Here is a 26398-nt window from a genome sequence, read left to right as displayed (position 1 = left end):
GATTTCTAGTCTACTATTTTCCTAGGAACCTTGAGTTCTTGGCACTAGTCCCTATGAAAACTGATAGGAAAGAATGGAATAGTGTAAGGTTTCTTCACTCCTCTCACAGTTCCCTTTGCCAAAACCAGCCAGAGAGAAGGCTTTTGGAAGGTCAGCTGACCCCCATAACTGGTGCCTACTGTCCCCTATTTGAAACATGGTCATTGCTACCCTGGACACATCGAGTGTTAGGAACCCAACTCTTCTGATATCCGTGGTGGCCTCAGTGGGGTGTATATAACGAAAGTAACCTTTGTTTTGGTACCAGTTGCTTGTGATTGTTATACTTGTTATAATTACATAATATAAGTAAATAGTACATATCAACTATGCTAAATATGATGAAGACAACATATCTAAGGAAAAATAAAATTCTGATTCTGGGAATGGGGCTGTCCATAGCTCAGTGGTAAGAGTGCTTTAAGGTCTTAGGTTTGGTTCCAGCACTGGGGGTGGGGGAACATGATTGTGCTGTCATATTGCCTTAAAAGTATATTAAATTTTCACTCTACCTAAAAGAAACCAAACTTCAAGTGAGGATCCATGTTATGGATGGAGATTACAGAAAAAAAACAGATAAACTTCTAACAACAGACCCTCCCCCCACCCCACCCCCCCTTTACTTGAAGTACTAGGCCTTGTACACATACTAGGCAAGCATTGTACTTCTAAGCTATATGCCCAGACCCAAAACATTCTTTACAGCAAGCCACTGATTTATGGTGGTCTGTCTTAGGACTTTTGAACTTTATGATGGTGCATCCTTTATGATGGTGTCATCATAAAGTGATAGGCAAAAAAAAAAAAAAAAAAAACCCAAAAAACAAAAACCCACAAAAATTGATAAGTATTCAGCAGAAACTATATTTTGAATTAAAATGTTTTTCTGCCCCCTGGGCTAGCAATATGCAATATGATACCCTGGCAATGGAGGGCAGTGGCAGTGAGCCACAGCTGTTAGTCAGCCTTGGGGTCTCAAAATGATGCTTTATAATATACTATGTTGGTAAGCTATGGTGTTGAGTAGGTTCAGTATATTAAATGCCTTTTCAAAATCTTGATAATTTGAACTTATGATGGGTTCATCAGCATGTAACATGATCATAAGGAGCATCTGTAGAACAAAAATTGGTGACTAAAATTATATTGATGTGTTTAAACATTTAAAATATTTAAGGAATTTGTTGTATCTAATGGATCCCCATCTACATTTTTTTTTTAATTGCCTGATTGTGTCAGGGAAGAGGGACTGTAGTGTAAACCTGCATGGCAAATCTTTGTCACATCCTGCATTTTAACTTATGTATGTTTTTCTCTAGATATGGTATTTTCAGCTAAATAATCTTTTTTAGTTACCAATATCAAATTTTAAAATACAATCTATCTTATCACTGGGCACTCACTTTTATCAGAGGGATTGAACCTAGGGGTGCTATATTACTGAGCTACATCCCCACCCTTTTATTCACCTTATGTCCTAAATATTTGTGCTTTTTTCACCTAATGGCAGCTTTACTAATAATATGCCAGCCTAGACAGGTGTAGTTATTTTTAAAGATACAAAAAAATTGTAAACATCAGGAATACATTTATACACAGCAAGCAAAAATTCAGCAATGCAGTCTATCAGAATTTTTATAGAAAGATTTGATTATCATAATGAAATTTTCTTAATCTCTTGCCATCTTTTTTTAATATTTATTTTTTAGTTGTAGTTGGACACAATACTTTATTTATTTATTTTTATGTGGCTGAGGATCGAACCCAGGGTCTTGCACGTGCTAGGTAAGCACTCTACTGCTGAGCCATAGCCCCAGCCCCTCTCTTACACTCTTTAGCAGAAAGAATTACAGGTTGCAATTAACCAGACAAAAGAAACATGAAATAGGTTTCACTTAGTAGTTTCTTTTTATTTTTTTGCAGTGCCAGGAATCAAACCCAGGGCCTTGCACATGCTAGGCAAGTGCACTGAGCTACATCCTCAGCTACCCTTTCATTTTTGATCATTATATTTTATTACTACCTCTTCTCTAGAAGTGTTTGATGGATGATTTATATTGCTGCAAAACAATGTTTGCTTCCCATTGAATTTAATCAAACAATCACACTGGCTATTTTTTCTGTTGAATTTTACAGCTTTACATATTAATTTGACTCTAATAAATGTATTATACATATATTTTCTATGAGTAAACTGAAAAAATTTTGCAGTTGTTATGAGATCAACTTGTCCATTCATTTCTGGACCTTAAAGGAATAATCCCCATTCACCCCAGATGGCATATACTGAGATACTTGATGAAAAGACTTTTTCAAAAGAGATCTATAGCTTAGTGTCTACTGGTAAAGATTGACTAAATAAATTAAGGCACATATATATGAATACTATGAAAACTCAAATTTAAGAAAGAAATCAGTTATATAAAAATATTCCATATTTTCAAATTATAACCATAAAATTAATATTTTTCATAGCATAACACACAGTGCAAGATCATATAGAAGTAAACGCTCCTTTGTTCTTTAAAATATTCATAGTAGCTACATTTTCTGAAGGGATAGGTAATTTTTACTTTTTTCCTTTGTGCTTCTGTGTATTTTTTAATAGAAAAAATAATAAAGAAACATTTATGATATATAATAACTACAACATCCTAAAACTATTGAAAACACAGTGCTTCAGAGTATCACCACTAATGTTTTTCATATTGATATAATTTACTATTCCAACAATTAGCTTTGAAGTTGGAAAACAATATCTGATGCCCTCTTGTGGTTTGTAATTTTTATGGGTAATTTTTCTTTTCATTGAAATCTGGTCTAAACCAAGAAAATACCAAAATAGTATCTATTTTATTGCTTTCTAAATGACAAAAATAATGATCATTCACTATTATTAACAGTTTAAGTTGTAACCATTACTAACAATGAAAGAACTGTATTCACAACCCTCTACCTAGCTTCTAAAAGCCAATGTCCTGAAATACCAATGCTGGGTTAGAGCATGAGGGGCAAGTTATTTGAATATTTAATTTCCTCATCTGTAAAGATTAATATACAAAGGTTTACCATAAAATGAAAAGCACTTAGCAGTACTTAATTCACTAGATAAAATGCTTTTTATTTGTATGTACACAGATGAACCATAATGGTAACATTAGCCTGTGATAAATGTAGGTGGATTCTATTACTAGCCTTATCATACTCATTTTCACCCCTTCTGTAAACATAATAAAATTCATGCAGCATTTAATACTTACTGTACTGCAGTTTTACATTAATCATTTCATTCTACAATAAATTTATAACTATTATTACCCTCCTCTTTTGCACCTAGTTTCACCTCTCACATAAAATATCGTGGACATCTTTTCACTTCAGTAGACACAAAGCATTCTTTTATTGATTCATTCTCTTACATAGTATGAATGAGTTATAATCTTTTATTGTCACAAATGCTGCAATAAAACATTCTTTTAAAAATATTTTTTAGGGTCAGATGATGCCATTACTGTATGTTTTAGGCAAAATACTAATGAAGGGAAACTGTTTACTGTTGTACCATTGGATTAAAAAGTTAATCACAAAAAAAATATATATATATATTAAAATATATATATTTTAGTTGTAGATGGACACAATACCTTTATTTTATTTATTTCTTTTTATGTGGTGCTGAGGATCCACCTCAGTGCCTCACACAGGTGAGACGAGCGCTCTCTCTCTTAGCCCCAGCCCCAGCCCCATAAAACATTCTTGCATGCCAATTTTTGTATCTTTGTGAAAGTATTTCCATAGGCTACTCAGTGATGTTGTGTTTGCATTTTCTAAAAATAAAATGCACTGAACTTGTATTAAGCATTTCAAAAAATGTCTTTGTCTTCTCTAGTTACATAGTAATAACGCTCATTATAAGAATCTAAAGATTAAAATGTAAAGTAGAAAAATAAAATTATCTGCACTTGTCCCCTTTGCCCTGCCTGAGACATTAACTACTGTGAACTTGATATTTTTTCTTCTGATAGTATATAGACATCATTCTAGACATAGCATTTTCATTGTCCCACTTGCAATATTTTGTTCTAAGTCCTTATATATTGTTATATTCTCCTTTTTCCATGGCTACATGGTATTTTCCACAGTATTTCTGAATACATGTGCATATTTTATTTAATTGTTCTTATCTTGGTGGTTACTTATTTTTGCCATCCAAAAATTTTTTTCAATAAACATATTTACCAGCCCTCTTATTTGAGTACTTCCATAGGCAAGTTTCTAGAAGTACAGTTGCTTGGTTAAAGCATATACTTCCTTCAAAAAGTTTATATACCTTTAAATCTCCACTAACACTAAAAGAATACTTATTCACATATGCTCGCCAACAATGAGATTATTATTTTTCAATTAAATTTATTTTTAACTGATAGATAAAAACATAGAAGTGTGCATACTTGTGGGAAACCATGTAGTGTTCCAATACATGTACACAATGTATTATGTTTAAACAATGTGTATTATTTTTTGTGTGTGTGGTGCTGGGGATTGAACCCAGGACCTTGTGCATGCAAGGCAAACATTCGACTAATTGAGCTATATCCCTAGCCCCAACAATGGGTATTCTTAAATGAAGGGTATTATTCTGATTACCAACTCTATTTTAACTTGTATTTAATTTCTAGTGAAGAGGATATATTTATTGGCCAGAACGCTAAAATTATGTCCAGAAATAATATATTAAAACTTTAACATAGGTTGAAATAACTTTAAGCTTGTAGATTTATATTTTACAATTTTTTTATATTTTACACATAAAAACATGGTAATTTTTTTTTTTTTTTTGCCATGCTATGGCTAAATTGATTATGTTTCCAATTCATATGAAAGTCCTTTCTGTAGCTAGATAGTCCTTTTATTTTGTATCAGGTATTGAACCCAGAAATGCTTAACCACTGAACCATATCACCAACCTCCCTTTTAAAAAAAAAAAAAAATTGAGACAGGATTTCACAAAGTTATGGTATTGCTAAGTTGCTAAAACTGGCTTTGAACTTGTGATCCTCCTGCCTCCGGCTCCCAAGTCACTGGGATTACAGGTGTGTGCCACTATGCCCAGCTAGATATTCCTTTTTTGAGAGTAGAAAGAAAGGAATTCAATACTTTTATTTGTGCTGATTGTGTGCTTTAGAAATAAATCCCAAATCACTCTATTGCAATGATGTATCTGCTACAAATCCTAACGCTTTTTCCTAAGGGTTAAGTGTGTTTCCTTTTTTTTTGAGATGGGAGTCTTGCTGTTACCCAGGTTGATCTCAAACTCTCCAGCTCAAGTGATCTTTCCATCTCAGACTCCCAAGCAGCTAGGACTACAGGCATGTGCCACAATGTCCAGCTGTGTTTCCATTTTGGGTCCTTATGTTATTTTAAAAATTACACATGAAAGAATCCTGGAAGATGGCCTAAAGCTATGAAATTGGGAAGGTAATGGTTTCTGCATTGATAAAGTGTACACATTTTAAACTGGAATTGCATGAGCCTTTCCTATTCCTTGTGCTTGTGTGACAACTTGCCAGAACAATATGTCAATACCATGTATGCCATCTGTAATGTAGAGATATTGTGTTTCCCTAAGAACTTCAGTGTTATTGTTTCACCCACTGGAATATAAGCAGGATGAAACTGCACAATGTTAAATCACAAAATACTTGATAACTTAAAAAAATAAGTTAAAGATTGATAAATTTGGATATTACAAAAATTACTAGATCTCTAGGAATTACTAGTTCCCTTGATGAATCATTTATAGAGTTGGCTTTCTTATTTCAATTCTTGTCCACTGGGCTATACTGCAATTTGATTTATGGTTTTAAGTTAATAAAATTGTTATCAAGTTATTAGTCCCTTTCCAGAAATACCAGAGTGTTTTGTAATAAGGATCTGTTATTAGTAATATGGACACTTTTGTGTCTCATATTCTCATTCAATATAGCCTTTGTATTAGTCCTTTTTTCTTTTTTTTTCCCAAATATGATGAACCTTATTTTTAAATTTGTTCTAACTAGTTGTGCATGATAGTAGAATGCCATTTTGACATTGTACACAAATGGAGTATAACTTCTCATTCCTCTGGATGAAATATTGATCTGATATTAAACAGTCCCACAAGTTTCAAGAGTTGATAAATTTTGTAGATAATAAACAATATGATGCCAAGGCAGGAGCACTGGCTTTTTTAAAAAACCCAGCTTGTTTCTAAATCAGGAATTGTTACTTAGCTTTCTATCATCTTTGGCATTTTTAACTTTTCTAGGAGGCCTTAGCTGAACCAGGAAAATAATGGTAGTTATTATGAGGATTGAACAAAATTTTGGCACATAGTAATAAAAACAAGTTTACAGTTTACTATTGGTAAAATGAATAGAATGGCTACTCTGCCAGGTAAAATGTATGGGGTCCGTGTGTTTTTTAATCAAGTAAGAAATTATCAAAACATGATGGCCTAGTAGAATTCAACATAAATGCTTTCTTTTAGCTTATAAATCATATTTTACTGAAAAGGTAAGATAAATATTATGCTAAAAAAAGCAATAAATACTTTAGTATTAAGGCACTAGAACTTACCAAAAGAATTTGTACTTTTCAAACATCCATGTCCAATTTTAACCTTTAAAATTTAAGAGTTTTGAAGTTATGCCTACAAATATAAAACGGGGAATTAAAACAAATTATCTTTAGCATTCAGTCACAACCACTCCTGCTTGAAATAGCCTGAAAATATTTTAAAGCTGCAATTATGCAGCCATGTCTTCATTTAGAGCAGTCCTGGAATTGTGTGAAGGGGTTAGAAACATGAACTCCAAGTCCTAATTTCCATTAAAAAGGGTTTTGGTACACTATTCTGTATAATTTAAAAAGAGATGGGGAGACTGTGCAATGGCACATACTTGTAATCCCATCTACTCAGATGGGGGGCTGAGGCAGGAGTGTATCAGAATCCAGGTCAGTCTGAGATGGGATGAAGCACAGTGGTAGAGTGCTTCAATCCCTAGTACTGCAAATAAAAAACAGGGGTGGTGGTGGTGAGGAGGATGTCTGGTAAACTTTTATACCCCAGGTTTACTAGAATTAAGATCCAAAAGCTGAGAAAGTGATGATTTCTTTCATTAATAACAGACTGGAAAAGTTATATTGATGAAGGTTTTCTATATTAGTTTGATTTTAATAAAATTTTAGAATAAGGTGAAGGATAGACAGATAATAAAAGGCAAAACGTTCAACAGGTAGTAACCTAAGATGAAGTCAAACTCGGAATTAGCATTTTCTCTTAAGAGGTTGTCATTTAGTTGTCTGCACCAATGAAGCAATTTAAAGTTTGTACTGATGTGGAAGAAATAGTATGGTTTATGAAGTGTGTGTCAAAACAAACAAACAAAAAAAACCCTTTCATTCCTATACTGGCCATTATGCTTCCAATTTTCCCAAGGAACTTATACCTACAACGTAAGCAGACTAATAAAATAAATTATACTGGCCAAATCTTGTAATAAAAATACTTGAAACTTTCCAATAATTGTCTACCAAAATCTCTCATTATCACCCTAAAACTCTGTAGGACCTAAAAGAAAACAGTGAGATAAATGATAGCTAAACTTGTTTTTTATTTTAAAACTCTGTGATGCCAATTACTAGGAAAACATTTCAGGGGAAAAAAAGTAGATATTATGGTTTAGAAATATAAGATGCTTATTGCTTAACAGAGAACGAAATTAAGACTAGAAAAGTCTCTACAGTTTGAAAATGTTTCCTCATAAAGTTAAATTCCGTCAAAACTGATTTCATATTTTCACAAAATTCAGCTACACCTTTACGATTTTTGTCCTTTTCTGTATTCTATACTTAAACAAAAAAAATGACAACAGGAATTTTTGGAATTGCTAAGGCCATCCAATGCGTGGCTTTCATAATTAAGTCAACTAATTTAATACTAAAAATTTAAAGATGAGGGTGATGGGAAAAGTATCGCTGATCTTAGTTTTTAAAAACTTACTTTTGGAAAAAAATATCCAAACTCTTAATAGATGTGTCTCTTTTTTTCTTTTTGTAGTTCAAGTACACTTACAAGACTGATGGGATTACAGTGGTATAAATAGAAGGACTACTGAAGAATCTGAAGTACTGTAATATTTGACTTTATTTTAGACCTCTAGTAAAGACTTAAACATTAAAGTGTCCAAAAGAACATTTCTGCTTTATGTAAAGGTATAAGGCATGTAAGTCAAATGTCATATCAAAATTACCACAGGTCGAATTCTTGGTTAGAAAAATCATATGTATAGTGACTGTGATAGTTAAAAGGTATTTTATTTATTTTCAATTAGTTACCACTAACAAATTTTAGGCTTTTTATATGTCGATTTTGGCATGTGACCTATGGGAGGGTATGATTAATAAATTAAAGTTGACTTTTTAAAGGAAAACTTGAAATTCTTATTGTTTCTCTTTTTTTGCTAAATATTTAGTTAAAATACATTGAGGTAAAATGTTCCTTCTGCTTTTTCCTTTGTTTTTTAAGGCACAGAACAAAAACACACATTATCATGCCTCAAACTACTTTTTATTTGCAACTACATGATTTCACGCAATTTTTCTAAAGAATGACATAAAATAGATTTCCTTGTATATAAATAACTTACATACTCTCCATAAAGTAAATGCTTAAAGGTGCTAGAACAAATCGTCCACTCCTACAGTGTTCTGTATACAACAGAGTTGATGCACAATATATAAATACTCAAGTCCAATATTAAAAACTCAGGCACTTGACTAACTTTAATAAAGTTTCTCAAACTATATCAATATATCTAAAGTGCATATATATATTTTTTAAGAAAGATTATTCTCAATAACTTCTCTATAAAAATAAGTTTGATGGTTTTGGCCCATCTAACTTCACTACTGAGTATGAACTTTGAACTTTTAATGTGTAGTAAGATATATTCTATCTTACTCTCAACATGACACTCACAGAATCAAAAGGAGCTAATGAGGTGCTAACATATGAGGATTAATCCAGTGATTCCGGTCACAATGCATTCCAGGAGGAGGTACCCATGTCACTGGAATTGGGCGATATGGTTTATTTTTCCTTCCCTGATTTGGATAACCAAATGGAACAGGAGGAGGATAGTGACTCTGATGGCCATTCCCTCGGTACATTCCTGGTTTTTTCCTGGGCAAAGGGTGCCACACTGGGAGAGGTGGGAATATCAGTTCTGAAATCTGTAAAGAGAAAATATTGAGTTAATTCAAAGGAAAAATTAGTCATGAGTTCAACAAAAAAACTACATGATTTTCCATATATCTCATTAAAGACAAAAATCACTCATCTATAACCCCAAAAGTAGATCTAAGTAGTATATGGTTAAGTCTAAATATGTTTAAATCCTCATCCATGATAGGTGATCAGTTTTCCCAAATGAAGAAATAAATAAAACACATTTAAGACAACTTCAATCAGAAAAGATCAAAACATGGAACAAATCGAACCTTATATGAACATACAATGTTTTAGATCTGCAGCTTCCACAGCTAAGTAAGTAGTTATTTAGGGAGCTTCTAAACACAAAATATTCATATTTTAGCCTTTATCTACTGAACAATAATAAAATCTTAGGATTAGAGGCTAAGTATTTTGACAAAACTCTCCAGATCATTCTGTTGTAGCCAGTTTAGTGTTTGGGAACAAAAGTCTTAAATTGGCCCATAAGTCAGATAGACATCAACTTCACATTATTCAAAATGTTTCTATCAGAAGTTTTGGAACACCTCTGCTCAAAATGCTGCATGCTATACCAGAAGCAGTGGCATATTTCTGTAATTTTAGCAACTTGAGAGACAGGCAGGAGAATTCTAAGTTCCAGGCCAGCCTCAGCAACTTTAGCAAGGCTCTAAACTAAACAACTTAGCAAGATCCTCTCAAATAAAAAACAGAAAACACTGGCGATGTAGCTCACCTGGGTTAAATTCCCAATACCGCCCCCCCCCCCAAAAAAAAGCTGCACCTTGTGAATTTCAGATTTCTCTTGATCTCTAATCTGACCAAGTATACATTTTAAAAAATATTTATATTCTGTATAGCATTATATTCATGATAGAATATAACGATAAAAAAGATAGGGCTAGGGTTGTGGCTCAGAGGTAGAGCATTCGCCTAGCATGCATGAGGCACTGGGTTCGATCCTCAGTACCACAAAAAGCAAAATAAAGACATCGGGTCCACCTATAACTAAAAAATAAATATTAAAAAAAAAAAAAAAGATACAAAATGGTGGAGAGTGGGAAGTCCCCGTTCTTTATAGAACTAAGCTACCTAATTACCCTCCTCAGGAGCAACTGACACTAATCAATTTTTTAAATATACCTAAGGGAGATTCTATGCATGTACCTATGAACGTATCTATACATTTTAAAACACACATACTATTCCTTTTTTTTTTTTTTGTACTTGGTTTTATAAACATGTTTTCATTTTTCTTGGTAAAATACTTAGGAGCAGAATTGTTGGCTTAATAGGGCAGATGTATATTTACCTTCAAAAGATAATTTTTTAAAAGTGGTTGCATCATTTTATACTTCCATCAGCAATTTATGAATTCTAGTTGCTTTACATCTTTGCCAATATTTGGTGTCAGACTTTTTAATTTGGAAGAAGTAATGTTTCACTGTGGTTTTTCTTTGCATTTTCCTGATGACAAATAAGGTCAAGCACATTTTTATGTGCTTATTGGCCATTTATATACCTTCTTTGGTACAGTGTATATCCACAACTTCCTCTTATTTTTTTTCCTTTTGGCAATACTGAACCAGGGTCACATTACCACTGAGCTTATATGTATGTATATACATATATACATATGTAAACACACACACACACACACACAATTTTGTCTCAGTGTATGGTTTGACCATTCATTTTCTTAATTCTTTTTTGTGTTTTCAGTACTGGGGATTGAACCTAAAGGCATTCCTCAGCTCTTTCCATTTTGACACAGGGTCTTGCTAGGTTGCTGAGGCCGGTCTAGAACTTGCTGCCTATCTCTTCAGTTGCTAGAATTATAGGTATGTGCCACTGTGTCCAGTTCTTAGTAGTTTCTTTTGATGAGTGAAAAGATTTTTTAAAATTTTTTGTTTTTTATAGTTGTAGATGGACAAAATGCCTGTATTTTGTTATATGGTGCTAAGAATCAAACTCAGTGCATCACAAGTGCTATGCAAGTGCTCCGCCTCTGAGCCATGCTTCAGTCCCAAGATTTTCAATTTATGAAGTCTGATTTTTTTTCTTTTTGTTAGTGTTTTCTGTGATTCCTGAAGAAATATTTGCCTCTATCAAGATAATGAAGGCACTTCCTTATGTTTTCTTCTAAAAGCATCAAAGATTTAGCTTTTATGTTTAAGTTTATGTTCCATCTGTAATTTTTGGTGTGTATGGCCTGGGCAGCATATCAATTTTTTTTAATACAATTGTTTCAGTACCAGTCCCTGAAGACTTTTCTCAAATGAATTGCTTTATTACTTTTATATTTATGCTATAGGGGAGACCAATTGTACATATATGGGTTTATTCTTAACTTTCTATTCTGTTCCATTGATAAGGATGTGTTTCTTTAAACCATTATCACACAGTCTCAATGAATGTGGTAATAGCTTTGTATTAGCAGTGAGAGTTTCCCAATTTGATTCTGTTTTAAAATTTTGAATCATTTGTCACTTTCTAGAAAAAAGTTTTAAGGATTTTGATTAATATTGACAAATACTAAAAGCCAAGTCTCTAGGATCAATTTGGGCAGAACTGACATAATCTTCACTTCTTGATCTGTGGGGAGCTGACTCAAGGAATACCTTTCAAAAACATTCCAGTACAAAGACCACAAGCTAGGCATTTTTTTGTCCTTATTTGATAAACCCCTTTAAAGCTTTTGGCAATCCCAGATTCAGGATGAAGAAGGGAACAGAAAGAAATGATTACGGTGGCCTACTTGCCCTGGCTTTCTAAACAAAGGCTTGTAATTGGAATGTTTCTCTGCTAGGACATGTTTTGTCCAAGGAGAAATGTTTTTCTGAAGAAGCATGTAAAAGCTTGACTTCCATGCCTTTCTATTGTCCTATTGTTCTTTCATGATGGAGGAAACTAAATGCATTTTAATTTTAAAAGAAATCCTAAAAATTAAGAATCTATTTACTTATAAAGAATAACCAGCAATCAATTCACTTTGAGACTTAAATTCTTGCTTGAGTAATAAAATTGCTACACATCTGAATGCATTACAGGAAATTTAATAAAGGTAATTTACAGTACATAATGCATGATACAGAGAAAAATAATGTCCAAAATATTTAAGGCAAAGGTTTAAAAATGATCCTGAAATGCAGATATATTTACTTATCTATATAGGAAATGTCTATGGAAGTATACCAAAACAAAACAACAAAAAACCCTGGTGATGAATGTCTCTATGGAAAGTACAGGACTGGCCCCTGAAGAGGGAGGGTGGACACCTGATTATTTTACTCTTTTATACTGAAGTTTTATAAAGCAGGTGTGTCCCTGTTGACATATACACATATCACTAGTATGATAACCTTCACAACTAATCTTCCTCTCAAACCTAGGAAGGATAATTCAGCAACATCTCCCTCCAAAAAGAAAGAAATCAAAAATAACTTTCACTGAAAAATTGTTCATTATATAATTATATGCTAAATTTAGAAGTTTTGTTTCTCATACTCAAAACTCCCATACCCTTATTCTTATTCTTACTCATTAGATCTAAATTTTCATTTTAGTCCAACTCTAATTCATAACATGGTATAATAAATGATGTCTGAGGCAAATTAATAAAAACAGGCACATTAAAATATACTTAAAATTAGATATAAGTACATGTACAAAATAAAGCTCAATTCAAAAGATCTCCATATTTTTCTACTTTTAAAAACTTTCTTCTATTGAAGAATACTGTTGGCCAAACGTTTTTTAAAGTACAAAAATATTCTTTAATATAGATATAAGTAAGTGAAAGAGTCTCTAAATGAATCATGTATCATATGATTCTTTAACTATTAAAGCCATGAGGGAAACTTTGTTTTGGCTTAAGTAAAAAATTAACCAAAATATAATTTAGTGAAATTTCTCTTTAATAATGGAAATAGGAAGAACAAGAATAAAGATAAACCCAAAGATAAAATTGGAAATGTTCAAGAGTACAAAAAATGAGTGGCAATTTTTGAATAAAATATCAGGTATATTTAAACTTTTCTATTTTTTTTTGGGGGGGGGGCACATATTCTAAAATATATTTACCCTAGTCATTGAGTAGTCAAGTAGACTTTGGAAAAAGTGATTCAGAATGCCAATTTACATCTAGAGAACCAGGTTCCCTGTATATGGGAAAGGCAAATAACTGAATATAAAGACAGAATATAAAGTCAGAAACCATGGGCAACACAGGCAGGAGTACCTGCAGAACACAAGCAATTCCTACTAATGTCTTTAATATGAGACTATTACCTGGTACACAGGGCTCGGGGCTGCAGTCACAGAATTGGGTTTCACTTCTACTTCCTTACTTGTGTCTTCATCTGAAGAGGAGGATCCTGAGTGATAATCAGATGTAACTTTATCAAGGGCCCTGGTAACTTTCTTGGAGATCTCATCCTTGTTCTCATCCTCATTTTCAAAGCTTGCAACAATAAATGCATTGTTTTTCTCTCCATACCTAATAGTATATAAAAAATTAGCAAACTTTAAATCACATCAACAAAGCAAGAAAACGTCCATAAAAACAATCATATTGATCTGGATATGCAATTATTCCAAGGAAACAAAGAAAGGAACCATCCCAGAACTGAATGTGACATATTTAATAACCTAACCCAGCTACATGCCAGCAAGAATACCATAATTTTCTACTTCTGGAGTGATTCCATTTTCTTTCTTTCTCTACTGATTTAACAATGTTTAAAACATCACAAAAAGATTCATTGTTTTGACTACATTTTTGTATACATCAATGAAATTGCTTGTAAAGTAAAATTTTCCGATTTACTTCTGAATGACCACTGTAAAATATATCCTAGTAATTTAAGTCACAAATCAACTAAACATTTATTTTTACCATGGTTATACTTAAAAGGGGCCTATGTTTCTATGTTCACACTGACAAAAATTAGATTTCAGACAATTATTGATATTAAAGAAAAATATTCTTCTTTGGGAAAATAAAGGGGTTTTGCTTGAATTATACTGCTTACTCATATATTTCAAGAACTACTCAGTTCTTAATTTTAAAAAAAACAACAACAAATAAATTACATATGCCTTTTTATCCTTCCAAACATTTTTGAAAGCCTGCTATAGGAAAACTAATTATCAAAATATGAAGTGTTGGGTGTTGATTACTTTTAAAAAGAAAAATTCTGCAATGAGAGAAAAATGCATAAATTTTACTCAAAAAGGACAAAGGAAAAACCCACGAATCTATTCAAATAGACTATACAATGTAAATACTGTGAAACAATTTCTAATCAGTTAGACAAAAAAATTATTTTTTGAATAGTTCACATTAATACATACTTTGAAGTTAGAAACACAAAGTGATTCAAGGCTTGAAAAAAGTGGAAATGTCAAACTTGATAGACTTTAATAGAAAAATAAGGTTTTACTGCTGTTATTTAATTACAAGATAATGCTTGTTTCAAATTATTTTTTAATCATGGCTATTCCTTTAAATAAGTGTGCTATGTTCCATTTCTATAGGTTGAATAAAGATATCAGTGCTACCTAAATGTAATGTACAACACTTCTTTCCTCTTCTTTTTCTTTTCTTGCTTATCTCACAAATGGAGTGGTTATAGGTTGGCACAAAGAACACTGGACTAGTTTTTTGTTCTGGCTCTGCCACTAACTAGCTCCATGACCCTCAGAGACAAGTTACTTAATTTCTTCAGGCCTAACTTTCCTATATGCTGAATGAGGAAGCTGGAGTTGGCTGGATAAACTCAGATATCTTCGACTAGAAGTTCTTCTTATAAAAAGCCTAAGCAATTGGGTAAGTTCCTTACAAAACAGAATACATGTATTATATATTATTTCCAAGTTTACTTAACATGAGTGTTTAACAACAGAAACTCACCACTATGTTTTCTCCATGTTTTAAAGGCTCAATTTTGACATAATCAAAGCTTAATTCATGTTAATAACAGTAATATTAACAATGGTTAAGTATATCTTGTTTTGTCCATTAATGAACTCAAATTTCAAGCGAAAGAGAAAAGCAAGAAATCTGTGAAAAATCCTTTGTAGGAAAAAGGTAGCCATAACAACTGAAGAATCAGCTTTATAAATTCAGATTTCTTTGACACCAAATTAGGTTCTGTATCTTTCCCTCTGTAGTATTGTGGTATGAGGGCCTCATTCACAATAAGGATAGCTGCTGGCTGTATTACTGTAACATTAGAATGTCCAGTTAATTCCTTAGGAGAATTAGTATTAGACAACCTCTAAACTTTCTAGTTTCCAATGATGCACTGCTAAAACAGGTTAATCTAGTCAATATGAAACAAATCAATAGTTATCTAACGTTCTTTATCAGAAAAAAAGAGACTGCACATATCATGTAAAAAGTTATACAATATTTTGAATAGGTGATAAAGCTGCCAGCTATTCTCAGATTTTTCTCATCCTAAAAAAAAATCTGTTATCTATGCTGTCTCCTCAAATATTTCAATAAATGATAACCTTTCTAACCATATAGTATTCTTTGTACTCATTCACCTTTTCATCCTGACAGAATAACTGAGGACTATGAAGAATGTTCTGAGTGCACCAATTCTTTTTTATAATCTCAGTTTCTAGTATACCAATGAGTTAGTTAGCACATGCCTGTAATCCCAGCATCTCCCAGAGGCTGAAGCAAGAGGATGGCGAGTTCAAAGCCAGCCTCAGCAAAAGTGAGGCACTGAAGAATTCAGTGAGAACCTGTCTCTAAATAAAATACAAAATAGATCTGGGGATGTAGCTCAGTGGTCAAGTGCCCCTGAGTTCAATCTTCGGTACCCCACCCCCAAAAAAGCATTTAGTGTTCTGGTATCTCTGATTAAGTATATTACATACTGGAGGTGAATTCTATTAGCAGTGGGAAGAAAAAACATCATAACCATTTTGGGGCAAATTTTAATTATGTATAAATTATTAGAAGATTAATGAATATGAAGACTTTTTAAAATAACAAGATGAATACGTAGTGTTTTTCATCATCTGGTATTGTCAATAAGGCAACTATCCACTGAAGTAAAATGTCCATATAACTAAAGCTTTTATCCTCAGGTTCCAAGACTTATTTTAAGCATTCAAAGTAAATATGTCCAAAATATTCACACAATTACCCAACTTCTTAAACATCCTTAGATATAAAAATTTTCCCTAACGATTTAGAATCATACTATTTAACTATGTGATAATATATTTGTGCTCAACTTTTTAGTTTTTTAACTCTTATCTCTGTCAAGACTAGATAACATTTTTTTTGTAGTTTTTTGACTACCATGAATAATTTTCTTTCAAATGCTATTAATATTTTTTAATGGGCAGAGAAACTATACAACTAACTTAGAACTATGTGTTAAATAAGAGTTAACTATGGTAAACAAGAAAGTAAGCAATTCAATATGACAGTTTTTCTTGTAAACTGAAGTCTTCTGCAGGAGTCCAGTGACCATAGTCTCCAAAGTCAGACACCAGCCTAAGATGATCTATCCTTAATTTGTCCCAGAATCTTAACATTCTCAGACCTAAACTTGTGATGGCTTACCCTTCCTTTTTTCTACCTGAAAAGAAGTGCTGGAGAATCTAAATCTCTATAAATCTCTACTTCCTCCATGAGGTTTCCCAAAGCAATAAGTTTATATCAACTGCTGGCCAATCAAGTAGTAATTTCTAGGTGTTCCTGATAAAATTTAGTGGAAGAATAACCATGTATTTTTAGCACTACGTATCTTTACTCCCCCTGCTCACTGCTGAAGCCAAGAAGCATAATTAGGTTTATAACCAAAGGAAGCTCTACTACAATTAATACAGAGGCCAATAGAATTGTACCTCAAAACCAAAGAGAAAAACCCTTCAGGTTTGGTCATAGGAAAATTCTTGTGGGGATTCCATGCCTCTGGTTCCTCCCAGAGGAATAGCATTTCTGCTTTGTCATCTAGTCAACCTCAAATCATCATTTCCCTGTCAGCTTGAGTTTCATCTTTTCTGACCCCCCGCCCCCAGCACAGCCTCTACATTTCTCCTTGGTGTCACCTATCACTGCACTTATGTATAATTTCTACTTTTTTTGTTTATTTGTTTTATAGTACTGGAGATTAAACCCAGGGACTTGTAGTCTACCCCTTTTATTTTAAGACAGGGTCTCATTAAGTTGTCCAGGCTACCCTCAAACTTGTGATTCTTCTTCCTCAGCCTCCAGAGTAGTAGTGATGTAGCATGTGCTACTGTACTTGGCTATGTAGATCCAACACAGCACAGATCAGACTATGATGTCAGGGTTTACCCTTTCTTCTTCCTTATTACACTATGAACTACCTAAAAGGTGAATGTTGCTTTTATTTTTTAAAATCCCACAACTAAAAGCATCTAGTCCATAATTTTTTTTGAATAGAGTTCAAACAGATTTCATACCTAGCACTCATCTCTTACAATTCTGTGAGATAAGTTAAGTTCCATTATGAAAACAAAACCCTGAAAATATCCCTCAGTTACCTGCAAACCAAAATAGGGAAGGGAAATCAAAACAGAGACCAACCAAAAGTTATTATCCAGTATTATGTGGAATTAGCTTCTTTCCTAAATTGAAGGGAAAGTATACCGCCATGAAAGACAGCCAGGGCACCTTAGCAAGATCCTGTCTCAAAATAAAACTGAAAAAGAAAGAAAAAGAAAATAATATCTAGGGATGTCACACAGGTAGAACACCCCTGGGTTCAATCCCCATTACCACATGCAAAGTATTTCATAAAATAAATATTTGAGAAGACCAAACCACCAGTTTATAATCATAAATCTATGTAGGCAGGCCACTCATGAGAGAATTTGGTAAAATCAGTTTAGCTGTCAAAGTTTAGAACTCACCGACAGCACACCTCACATGGATCCACCCAGAGAGTGAGCTCCTTTGGCAAACCCAGGTCACTGTATAAGATGCAGCTGTTCTCACAGGCTTTTAGAACATCAGGATCAACTCTCTGAAACTTATTGACACGAATGCATCTACAATAAAGTGAAGTTATATTAATGGTTTAGGGTTTAGCTAAATCTTAATCATAATCATACCAATCAGCATTTGCCAAAGTACATAATAATAACAACAAAATCCCTGATGGAGAACAAAGGAGCATATTTTACCCTAAATAAATAATATATGTGAACTACAAACTATGAGGTACATTTAGACTCCCCAGACTGCTGAAAAGGCACCTATATGAGCCCAGAGTAATCACTAGAACTGGCTCTACCTCAGTTTACCCAGAGACTATTTGACTGCACACGTACAGTTCATATGCATGGAGTATGAAAGCTGCATGGAATTACTGAGAACTCTGAAGGCAAAATTTTTGTGTGTCAAGTTCCTAGATAACAAAATTTTCATAAGCTAGGAGGCAGCATCAAGACAACAAAAATCTATAACTAACAAAATACCACAACCAGTGTTTCAAATGATATTTGAAAATTCTTGTGACATTTTAATGTGTCACGAACCTGTTTTTTTTATCTCAGATAATAATGTTGAGAGGACCTTTTGCCTTACCTGTAGCTGTTCTAAAAATATAGAATTAATCAAGGACATAGAATCATTCATATTACATACTTATGATTAAAATGATACTAAAATGTTATTGGTTTATTTCATATAACTTCTCTTTTAAAAAGAAAATAAGTGACAACTAAAGCCTGTTATGGTTTTATCTAAGAAACAATATTTATTTATCTAAGAAACAATAAATACATCTACAATCAAGAGAACCTGAGTGTTAGCCCATATTTACTGGGTGATAAATCATTTACCCTCTCCCTCAAACCTTAAACTATAAATATGATGGCACAAAAACAATTAGTAATTGTGTCACAAGATACAAAAAATGAAAACGTTCTCATTAGTAATAGCTAATAATAACTGTCTGAATGTTTACTATTCAATGGGCAATTTCTTAAATGCATTGATTATATTAATTCTTAATTCTCACAATTATCACATGAGTTAAATATTATTTTCAACCTTATATGGAAACAGGAGGCAGAGAGTTTTAGTAACTTTCCAACATCATACAACTAGTAGCAATAGATCTAGATTTCAAATCCAGGAACCAGACACCAAAATTCATGTTATCTGACAATACCCAGCATTGGGGATGTAACTCAGCGTTAGAATGCTTGCCTAGCATGTGTAAGGCCCTAGTTTCAAGCTCCAGTGCTGCAAAACAATAACAAAAAATACAATAATATGGGTATCTATTCTGATTGTCTGTACTTATCTTAATATCATTAACAATAGAATGTAAGAAGGTGCTTAATCCTTTATAGACAGATTCTAATGTTGTGTAAGGTTAATTCAAAAGCCCCAGCATCAAAAGCAGTTAAGGAGGGCTGGGGATGTGGCTCAAGCGGTAGCGTGCTCGCCTGGCATGCGTGCGGCCCGGGTTCGATCCTCAGCACCACATACAAGCGGGGATGCTGTGTCCACCGAAAACTGAAAAATAAATGTGGTATTCTCTCTCTCTCTTTAAAAAAAAAAAAAGGCAGTTAAGGATAAGGAAATAGATGTTACCCATAATGAAGGTGATACAGGCTCTAAGCCTAAAAATTATAAATATAGATGCTTAAGCAGGATTTTTCTTCAACAAATGTACACAAGTGTGTGTGAGTGTAGTTGTTACTGGATATTAAACCCAGTATCTCACACATGCAGGTGTTCTACCACTGAGCTATATCCCCAACCCTTGAGACACAGTCTTCCTAAGTTGTCCAGGCTGCCCTTGAACTAAGAATCCTCTTTCCTTAGCCTCCTGAGAAGCCTGATTTACAAGCACATGCCACTACACCTGGAAAGTACCTTATATATTTTTATGATACTTGTTTACACACTGTGACTACTTCTCCTTTAACTACTCTTGAAAAACAAGATTTTAAAAGTTGCATAAAAATAGTCTACCACTCAATGTTGTCAGTTTAGTTTTTTCCAATTACAAAGTGTAAGAAACATCCATATTCATACATATTTGTCTGCATTTCTAATTATGCTTCCAGAATAGATTCTTAGACTTAATGCTTAAAAGGCATGAACATTTTTACAGTTCTTAATGTCAAATTGCCCTTGGTAAGTATCTTATTAGTATATATTACAGAGAAAACATATTTAATGTATAAACATTTGGAAGAAAAAGAATGCTTCAACCTACTCTATAAATTGAAGAGATTTTAATAACTCTGGTTAATGCTATATTTTCATATCTATAACATTAACAAATCACCATGAAGTCAAATGATATTCTATCTCAAAGACTTCACTGAGTTTTAAAATGAGCCAATGATACTTCTGATCATTTGCCAATTTAACCCTGTTCAATTAATTTTTTTTCTCTAGTTTTTAGAATTAGTGGAAATGAAATCATACAATGTTTGACCTTTACTTGACAGTGTCACTTTTTGTTGTTGTTGTTGTTTTTGCTGTAATAATACAGTGTCTTGGCACTTCCAAAAGCCTTCATCAATTAGGTCGGTATAAAAACTCAAAAGCTGTTCTATCAGAAATGTAGATGTGAAAAAGTCAGATGTGGTGATGCATGCCTGCAATTCCAGCTACTGGGGGATGCTGAGGCAGGAGGATCAGAGGATCCAGGCCAGTCTCAGCAATTTAGCAAGACACTGTCTAAAAATAAAAGGGGTTAAGGATGCAGGTCAAAGGTTAAGTACCCTGGATTCAATTTCCATCATAGGGAGTATAGGGGAAGAAGAAAGAAAAGTACATGTGCAGAAAAAAAGGAACCCCCCAAAATGACCAAGCCTATGTTAACATCCACATTTCTACTTCAATCCAACAATCCACTACATTTTTTAATTTACTAAGAAACCTCTTTGGATATACGTGAAAGAGGAAATATTCTAATCTTTATTCCCTTGTCAATAGGACACTAGCTCTTGTCTTTCAGCAAATGAGAAATAAAGGAATTATATTTTCACCCCCTCCTAGATTCCCTGACTAGTCCTATACTTGCAAAAGCTCAGTAAGAAAAGAACTTTTTACATAAAAACACAGAAGACTGATTTGCAGAATAAACTTTAGGGATAGCAATAGGCTCAAATAAAAGAATTTGTTGTGTTACAGTAGTCACAACTGTTCCACTTTTATTTTATATGGCCACATGTACAAATGGGGAAAGGTTTGACAGCTAAGTTTAGGAAGAGATTCTCAGACCCAGTTCTAAGCGGTCACATAAATATTAGGTAGTGAACATGCCAGGACACATTCTGTAGACGCCTGCTCTTCTTTAATTCAAACTTCAAATGTAACTTATCAACCAGAGTATAAAAGATAGCTCAAAGAAGAATTTTCTTCCTTCTCAGTGCCAAGTGGTAGGCAGAAAGCTCATGAGAATCTGGTGAGTTAGACTTGAGTTTAAATCCTAGAACTCAAGGATTATTAGCCATGGATCATAGGTGAGTTATTTCATCTACAATATTGTTACCCTGGCTTCTACCAAAAAGAACTATGCATAGCAGCCAAGCATGGTGGTGTATGCCCAAACTACTTGGGAGGCTGAGGCAGGAAGATGGTAAGTTCAAGGTCAGCCTGGGCAACTTAATGAGATCCTGTGTCTCAATATAAAAAATAAAAAGGGCCAGGATGTAGTTCTGTGGCAAAATGTCCCTGGGTTTAATCCCCCCAAACTGTATAGCATATAATTTACTTTTGGATGTAAGAAGACTCAACTCTTACCATGCTTAATTATGAATGATTAGGAGTCCTCTAGAACTGTGAAAAACCCCAAGTACCTATGATACATAGAGAAATGTACTCAGTCATGAACCATTCTATAATCACAAGAGACTAAATCCTAAGAGCCTACAGCATTGGCCGCCCAAGTCTAGGCAGTAGGAGTCCATCAACAAATACTTAAACTTTAAACTGACACCTCGGAAATTGTCTATATTTTGCAGATAAAATCCTTATAGGAATGTTTGGCACATCCTTCAATCCTCTGGCCTTGCACCTTTTCAGGAGTTGATTTGCCTCTAGTTCAATCCAACTGTCCAATGTAATCATTTACCTGTAAGCCTGTCCTTTTGATGGTTTTTCTGGATACCAGTGATTTTTATATTTTTCTTGAAGTATTAGAGTCAATTTCTCAGCAAATCTCTCAACTGCCTCTTTTTTCAACTTATCATGTTTTCGAACTAGCTTTGTGAAAAAGAAGACAACGGCAGCAATTTCATTCTTCATTTTTCCCTGCAAAGATAAAATAGATTTTTTTCAAATAAAACAAAATATAAAAACTGGAAGATAAAGCTCTGCAAAAAATCCTCCTTCAGCTTTTCTTCCTCCTTCCAATTTAATGCTGTATTTCATTGGCTCATATCTGAAGTAGGGAACAATCACTGATTTATGTTTATACAATAGAGAGCTTATTATAAAATACTATTTCAGAACTGTATCACTTAGCTTTGCGAAGAAGTAAAAAGAGCACACCAAATTGTTCCTGTCGACTGAAATGATATCAGATATTAAAGAGAACCACAATAATAAATGATATTATTATACAGATTTCACTAAACATGTCAGTAATTATTTCAGCTTTAAAACATGCAAGAAAGTCCATTTTAAAATTAAGTATTGAAGAGATATTTTAGAAGTTTATAGTTCCTAAAACTGTTATAAATAGTTATCATATTATCCAGTAATTCCACTTCTTAGCTATATGCCCAGGAGAAATGAAAACATGTGTATACAAAAACTTGTACAAAATATCTACAGAAGCATTACTCATAAAAGCCAAAAAGTAGAAACAACCCAAGTGTTCACCAACTAATGAATGCATAAATTATGTATATACATGCAGTAGAATATTATTTAGCAGTAAAAAGGAATTAAGTGCCAATACATTCTATAACATGGATGAACCTTGAAAACATTATTCTAAGAGAAATAAGCCAGTCACAAAAGATCACATATCATATGATTCCACTCATATGAAATGTCCAAAATAGGCAAATCTATAGACAGTGGTCTAGGGGCAGGACAGAAGGGGAACAGGAGTGATGCTAATAAGTTTAAAGTTACTTAGGGTGATAAGAATATTCCAAAACTGGGTATGATAATGGTTATACAACTGTGAATATACAAAAACCCCTGAACTATGTATTTTAAGTGGGTAAGTTGTATGGTATGTAAATTATCTCAATAAAACTGTTATACATAAAAATTTCAGCATTGACTTTCTGTAAGTACTCTTTCAGGAATAAAGTTCTTTAAAATATAAGACAAAAAATAGTGGCTCCAACAAAACGTATTTAAAAGAGTAGAAATTCAGGGTTGCTCATAGAAGAGCTAAAAGAAATAATTAGAGATGTAGCTGCATTTTGAAGAAAAGACTCTTTTAAAATGGCAGATGTGATTTATCACTGATTAATCCATAAAGACAAAAATCTTGTCTTGGGATTGTTTGATATATATTCTGTTTACTGGATGAGCTCATTCCTTTGGCTGCTGTAAGTATCTTAGAGTTATTTGGATGCTGCATTTACTAAGCAACACCACCTTTTTGGGAGACTCTGCTATGTTTAGTATAAAACCCAACTAACTTAGCAAAGAGTTTGTTCCTACACATTTAAAAAACAAAGCTGATTCTGTTAGCTTTCTTCCTTTTCTCAACCTGCTCTTTTAAGTCTCTCTTCATAATGGGATTCTTTTGCTCTATGTATAAATTCAAACATGGGAACTTACTGTGAAGTAAATTCTATATAGTTTGAGAAGTGTGGTGGCAGTTATGTGCTTTCTGATCCTGGAACACACCTGAATTTTTTCCCTAGGGCCCTAGAATGTCAATTCAGCTTCAATTGCTAGGTACCAGGACCTGGGCACAGCTACTTACATAACTACTTCAGTGGACTGCAACTGCTATCCAACTCACTCCTGAAAAATGTAAGCCATTTCCACTTTAAAAAGCTACATTTATACTCTGCCACTTTATGATGGAAAAGAAACCTACTGCAATTTAATACACCGTTTGGGAAGAAACTTGCTGAAGGAACTATAGTAACTTCTATCCCACCAAAGAAAACAAGGAACCACACTAAAGAAATGGACTGAATTCCTTAAATTATTGTCCTCATTCATTAAACTTGCCAACTATGTGATACATATCAGAATTTGGTGATTACTCTTGTCTGCTTAGTTTCATATAAAAAATAAAAAGGAAGAAGGAAAGGAAAGAACCACTTAGTGGCTGCTTTTGGTTGTAACACAAGATGAGTCATATGGACTTTATTTATTTTTCTGTTTGAAGCAATGGTGACTGGAATAGCTAAAAAGCTAACCCACCCCCAGCAGTATTCTAGGATTCCCAAAGAGTAAAAGAGGGAGAGTTATAAAGTCAGAGAGAGAACAAACAGAAGCAAGAAGGGCCAGTAAGACCATAGACATTTCTAGTAAGTGGCCACAACCCTTCCAACCACAGTCAGAGCAAAGAGCTCCCATTTTAAATATCGGACGGTGACGTCATCCTGGGACGTCGTCACCGCCGCGGCTGCTCCTCAAGTTCTACTTTTGTTCCAGTCTCCTCAGCGCCTGGCTGCGTGGATAAAACCAAAGGAAAAACAAGCCCGGCCTTCGAGGAGTTCATAAGTTTGTAGTTTCCCCTCCCTTGTAACGAAGAGCTAATCGCATCCGTTTCCAGAAACAAATTTCTCTAGATAGACGTCCCCAAGGTTGAGGGAGCGGAAGGCTGGCCCCGGGGGTGCGGAGTCCGTGACCGGCCTCGGCGGCGTCACTAGGCGGGATCCCGACCATGAGGCGGGGGGAAAACTTCAAGGGACAAGAGTTGGACTTTCTGAAGCCATCAGAACCAGCTGCTAAGCACTCCAGCTGGGGACTTAAGAGGGCTGGGCCGAGAGCCACCAAACATCTCCACCCGCTCTTGAGGACGACCTGCAAGCCGGTCGGACTTCTGCAATCCTGGTTTTCCCCCCAAGTTCAGGGGGACGGCCCCCGGGCCCCAATTCCTGGCCTCCCCACAGCATCCTCGCTAGGGCGGGCTGTCTCCCGTTGGCGGCCAGCACCCGGGGCCCTGGGTTCGAAGACCCGGCTTCCTTGAGGAGCGACCCTCCGACAGCAAGCCGGGCCCCGGGCCGCGGAAACGCCACCGACGCGAAAGGGGCTGGCAGAGGGTGGAAAGGCGCAGGGCAGTCGCCCACCCTAAGGCGGAAGGTAACGCGCGGTGGAAACGTGGCACGAGCCTCGAGGCGGCGTCTCCTCGCTCTGGGGCCCGCCGGGGTCCCGCGGAAACCCCCGCGAGCCGTCCCCGCGGACCCCAGCCCTTCCCAGAGCCGAGCCGGAGCCCGTGCACCCGGGTTCGAACCCGCACCCTTCCCCTTCCCCCCGTTCCCCGCCCGCCAGCGAGCCTTCGACGTGGCCGCAGGAGCGCTCGGACCACCCTCTCCCGTTGCCCTCAGCCCCGCCATCACCGCCTCCCCCAGTTTGGGTCTCCTCACCGCCGCGGCGCCGCTTCTCTGGGGCTGCAGATTTAGCGGCTGTGACCGTGTTCGGGCCGGAAACCGAGGGCGCTGGCTCAGCAGCCCGCGCTGGGCGACAGGGAGCGCTGCGAGCCTCGTCCGGCGCGTGCGGCTCCCGCGTCGTCGGGCCGCCGAGCGCGCGCTGAGGGGACCTGCTGGCTGGCGAGCGGGCGGGCAGGCGGGCGAGCGCGCGCACGAGCGAGCGCGGTCCCGAGGCGGCGCGCGGGGGTCTAGAGGCCCGGAAGAGGGGAGGGGCGATGACCCGGGAAAGGGTTGGCGCCGCGCGGGACCAACTCGCGCGCCTAGGGGGAGGAGCAAGGGGCGGGGCTTCGGTAAGGGCCCGCCCCCCGAGTCCTGGACCGTGCCGCGCTGGTCTTGGCGGGTCTGTGACCCTGCCTGGAGCTGGGCACAGAACCTGGGTGTGGGTGGCGATTCTCACCGCGCCGCGGACTTCCCTTCTGAACATCTGTACAGAGACCGCTCCGAGGACCGAACGGACCCCGGTCTGGCCTCTATACCTGCCGA

At 35.5% G+C, this 26398-nt stretch overlaps 2 protein-coding genes across 2 annotated transcripts in view; one reads left to right on the top strand and one right to left on the bottom strand.

The window, feature by feature from the left end:
* The window catches only part of Cxadr (CXADR Ig-like cell adhesion molecule), a 61430-nt gene extending 52917 nt beyond the window's left edge, over positions 1-8513 (top strand). The window contains exon 8 of the mRNA XM_046430461.2: positions 8141-8513. Within this exon, the coding sequence (XP_046286417.1) occupies positions 8141-8182 (42 nt within the window). The 3' untranslated portion in view covers positions 8183-8513. The remainder of the gene's footprint in view (positions 1-8140) is intronic.
* A 115-nt stretch (positions 8514-8628) lies between these two features.
* Positions 8629-26041, bottom strand: Btg3 (BTG anti-proliferation factor 3). The gene is made up of 5 exons (XM_046430462.2): positions 25853-26041; positions 22414-22592; positions 18221-18358; positions 13604-13811; positions 8629-9315 (listed from the first exon to the last, which is right to left on the bottom strand). Exons 2-5 carry the CDS (start codon positions 22584-22586, stop codon positions 9076-9078), a joined length of 759 nt encoding a protein of 252 aa, XP_046286418.1. The 5' UTR covers positions 22587-22592; positions 25853-26041; the 3' UTR covers positions 8629-9075.
* Between the last annotated feature and the right edge of the window lie 357 nt (positions 26042-26398).

Source organism: Marmota monax, unplaced genomic scaffold, assembly GCF_021218885.2.
Source record: "Marmota monax isolate L192 unplaced genomic scaffold, Marmota_monax_Labrador192_F-V1.1 WCK01_AAM20220418_F8-fsc00016, whole genome shotgun sequence".
Taxonomy (NCBI): domain Eukaryota; kingdom Metazoa; phylum Chordata; class Mammalia; order Rodentia; family Sciuridae; genus Marmota; species Marmota monax.
The sequence above is the reverse complement of the archived record's forward strand: the minus strand, read 5'-3'. Positions and strand labels throughout refer to the sequence as shown.

Excerpts from the sequence above, each read along its gene's own strand:
- Btg3 (XM_046430462.2), bottom strand. The coding sequence starts at position 22,586 with ATGAAGAATGAAATTGCTGCCGTTGTCTTCTTTTTCACAAAGCTAGTT. Across the intron at positions 18,359-22,413 it reads TCAAAAGGACAGGCTTACAG|ATGCATTCGTGTCAATAAGT; the intron begins GTAAATGATTAC and ends ACTTTATTGTAG. Across the intron at positions 13,812-18,220 it reads CCATGTGAGGTGTGCTGTCG|GTATGGAGAGAAAAACAATG; the intron begins GTGAGTTCTAAA and ends ATATACTATTAG.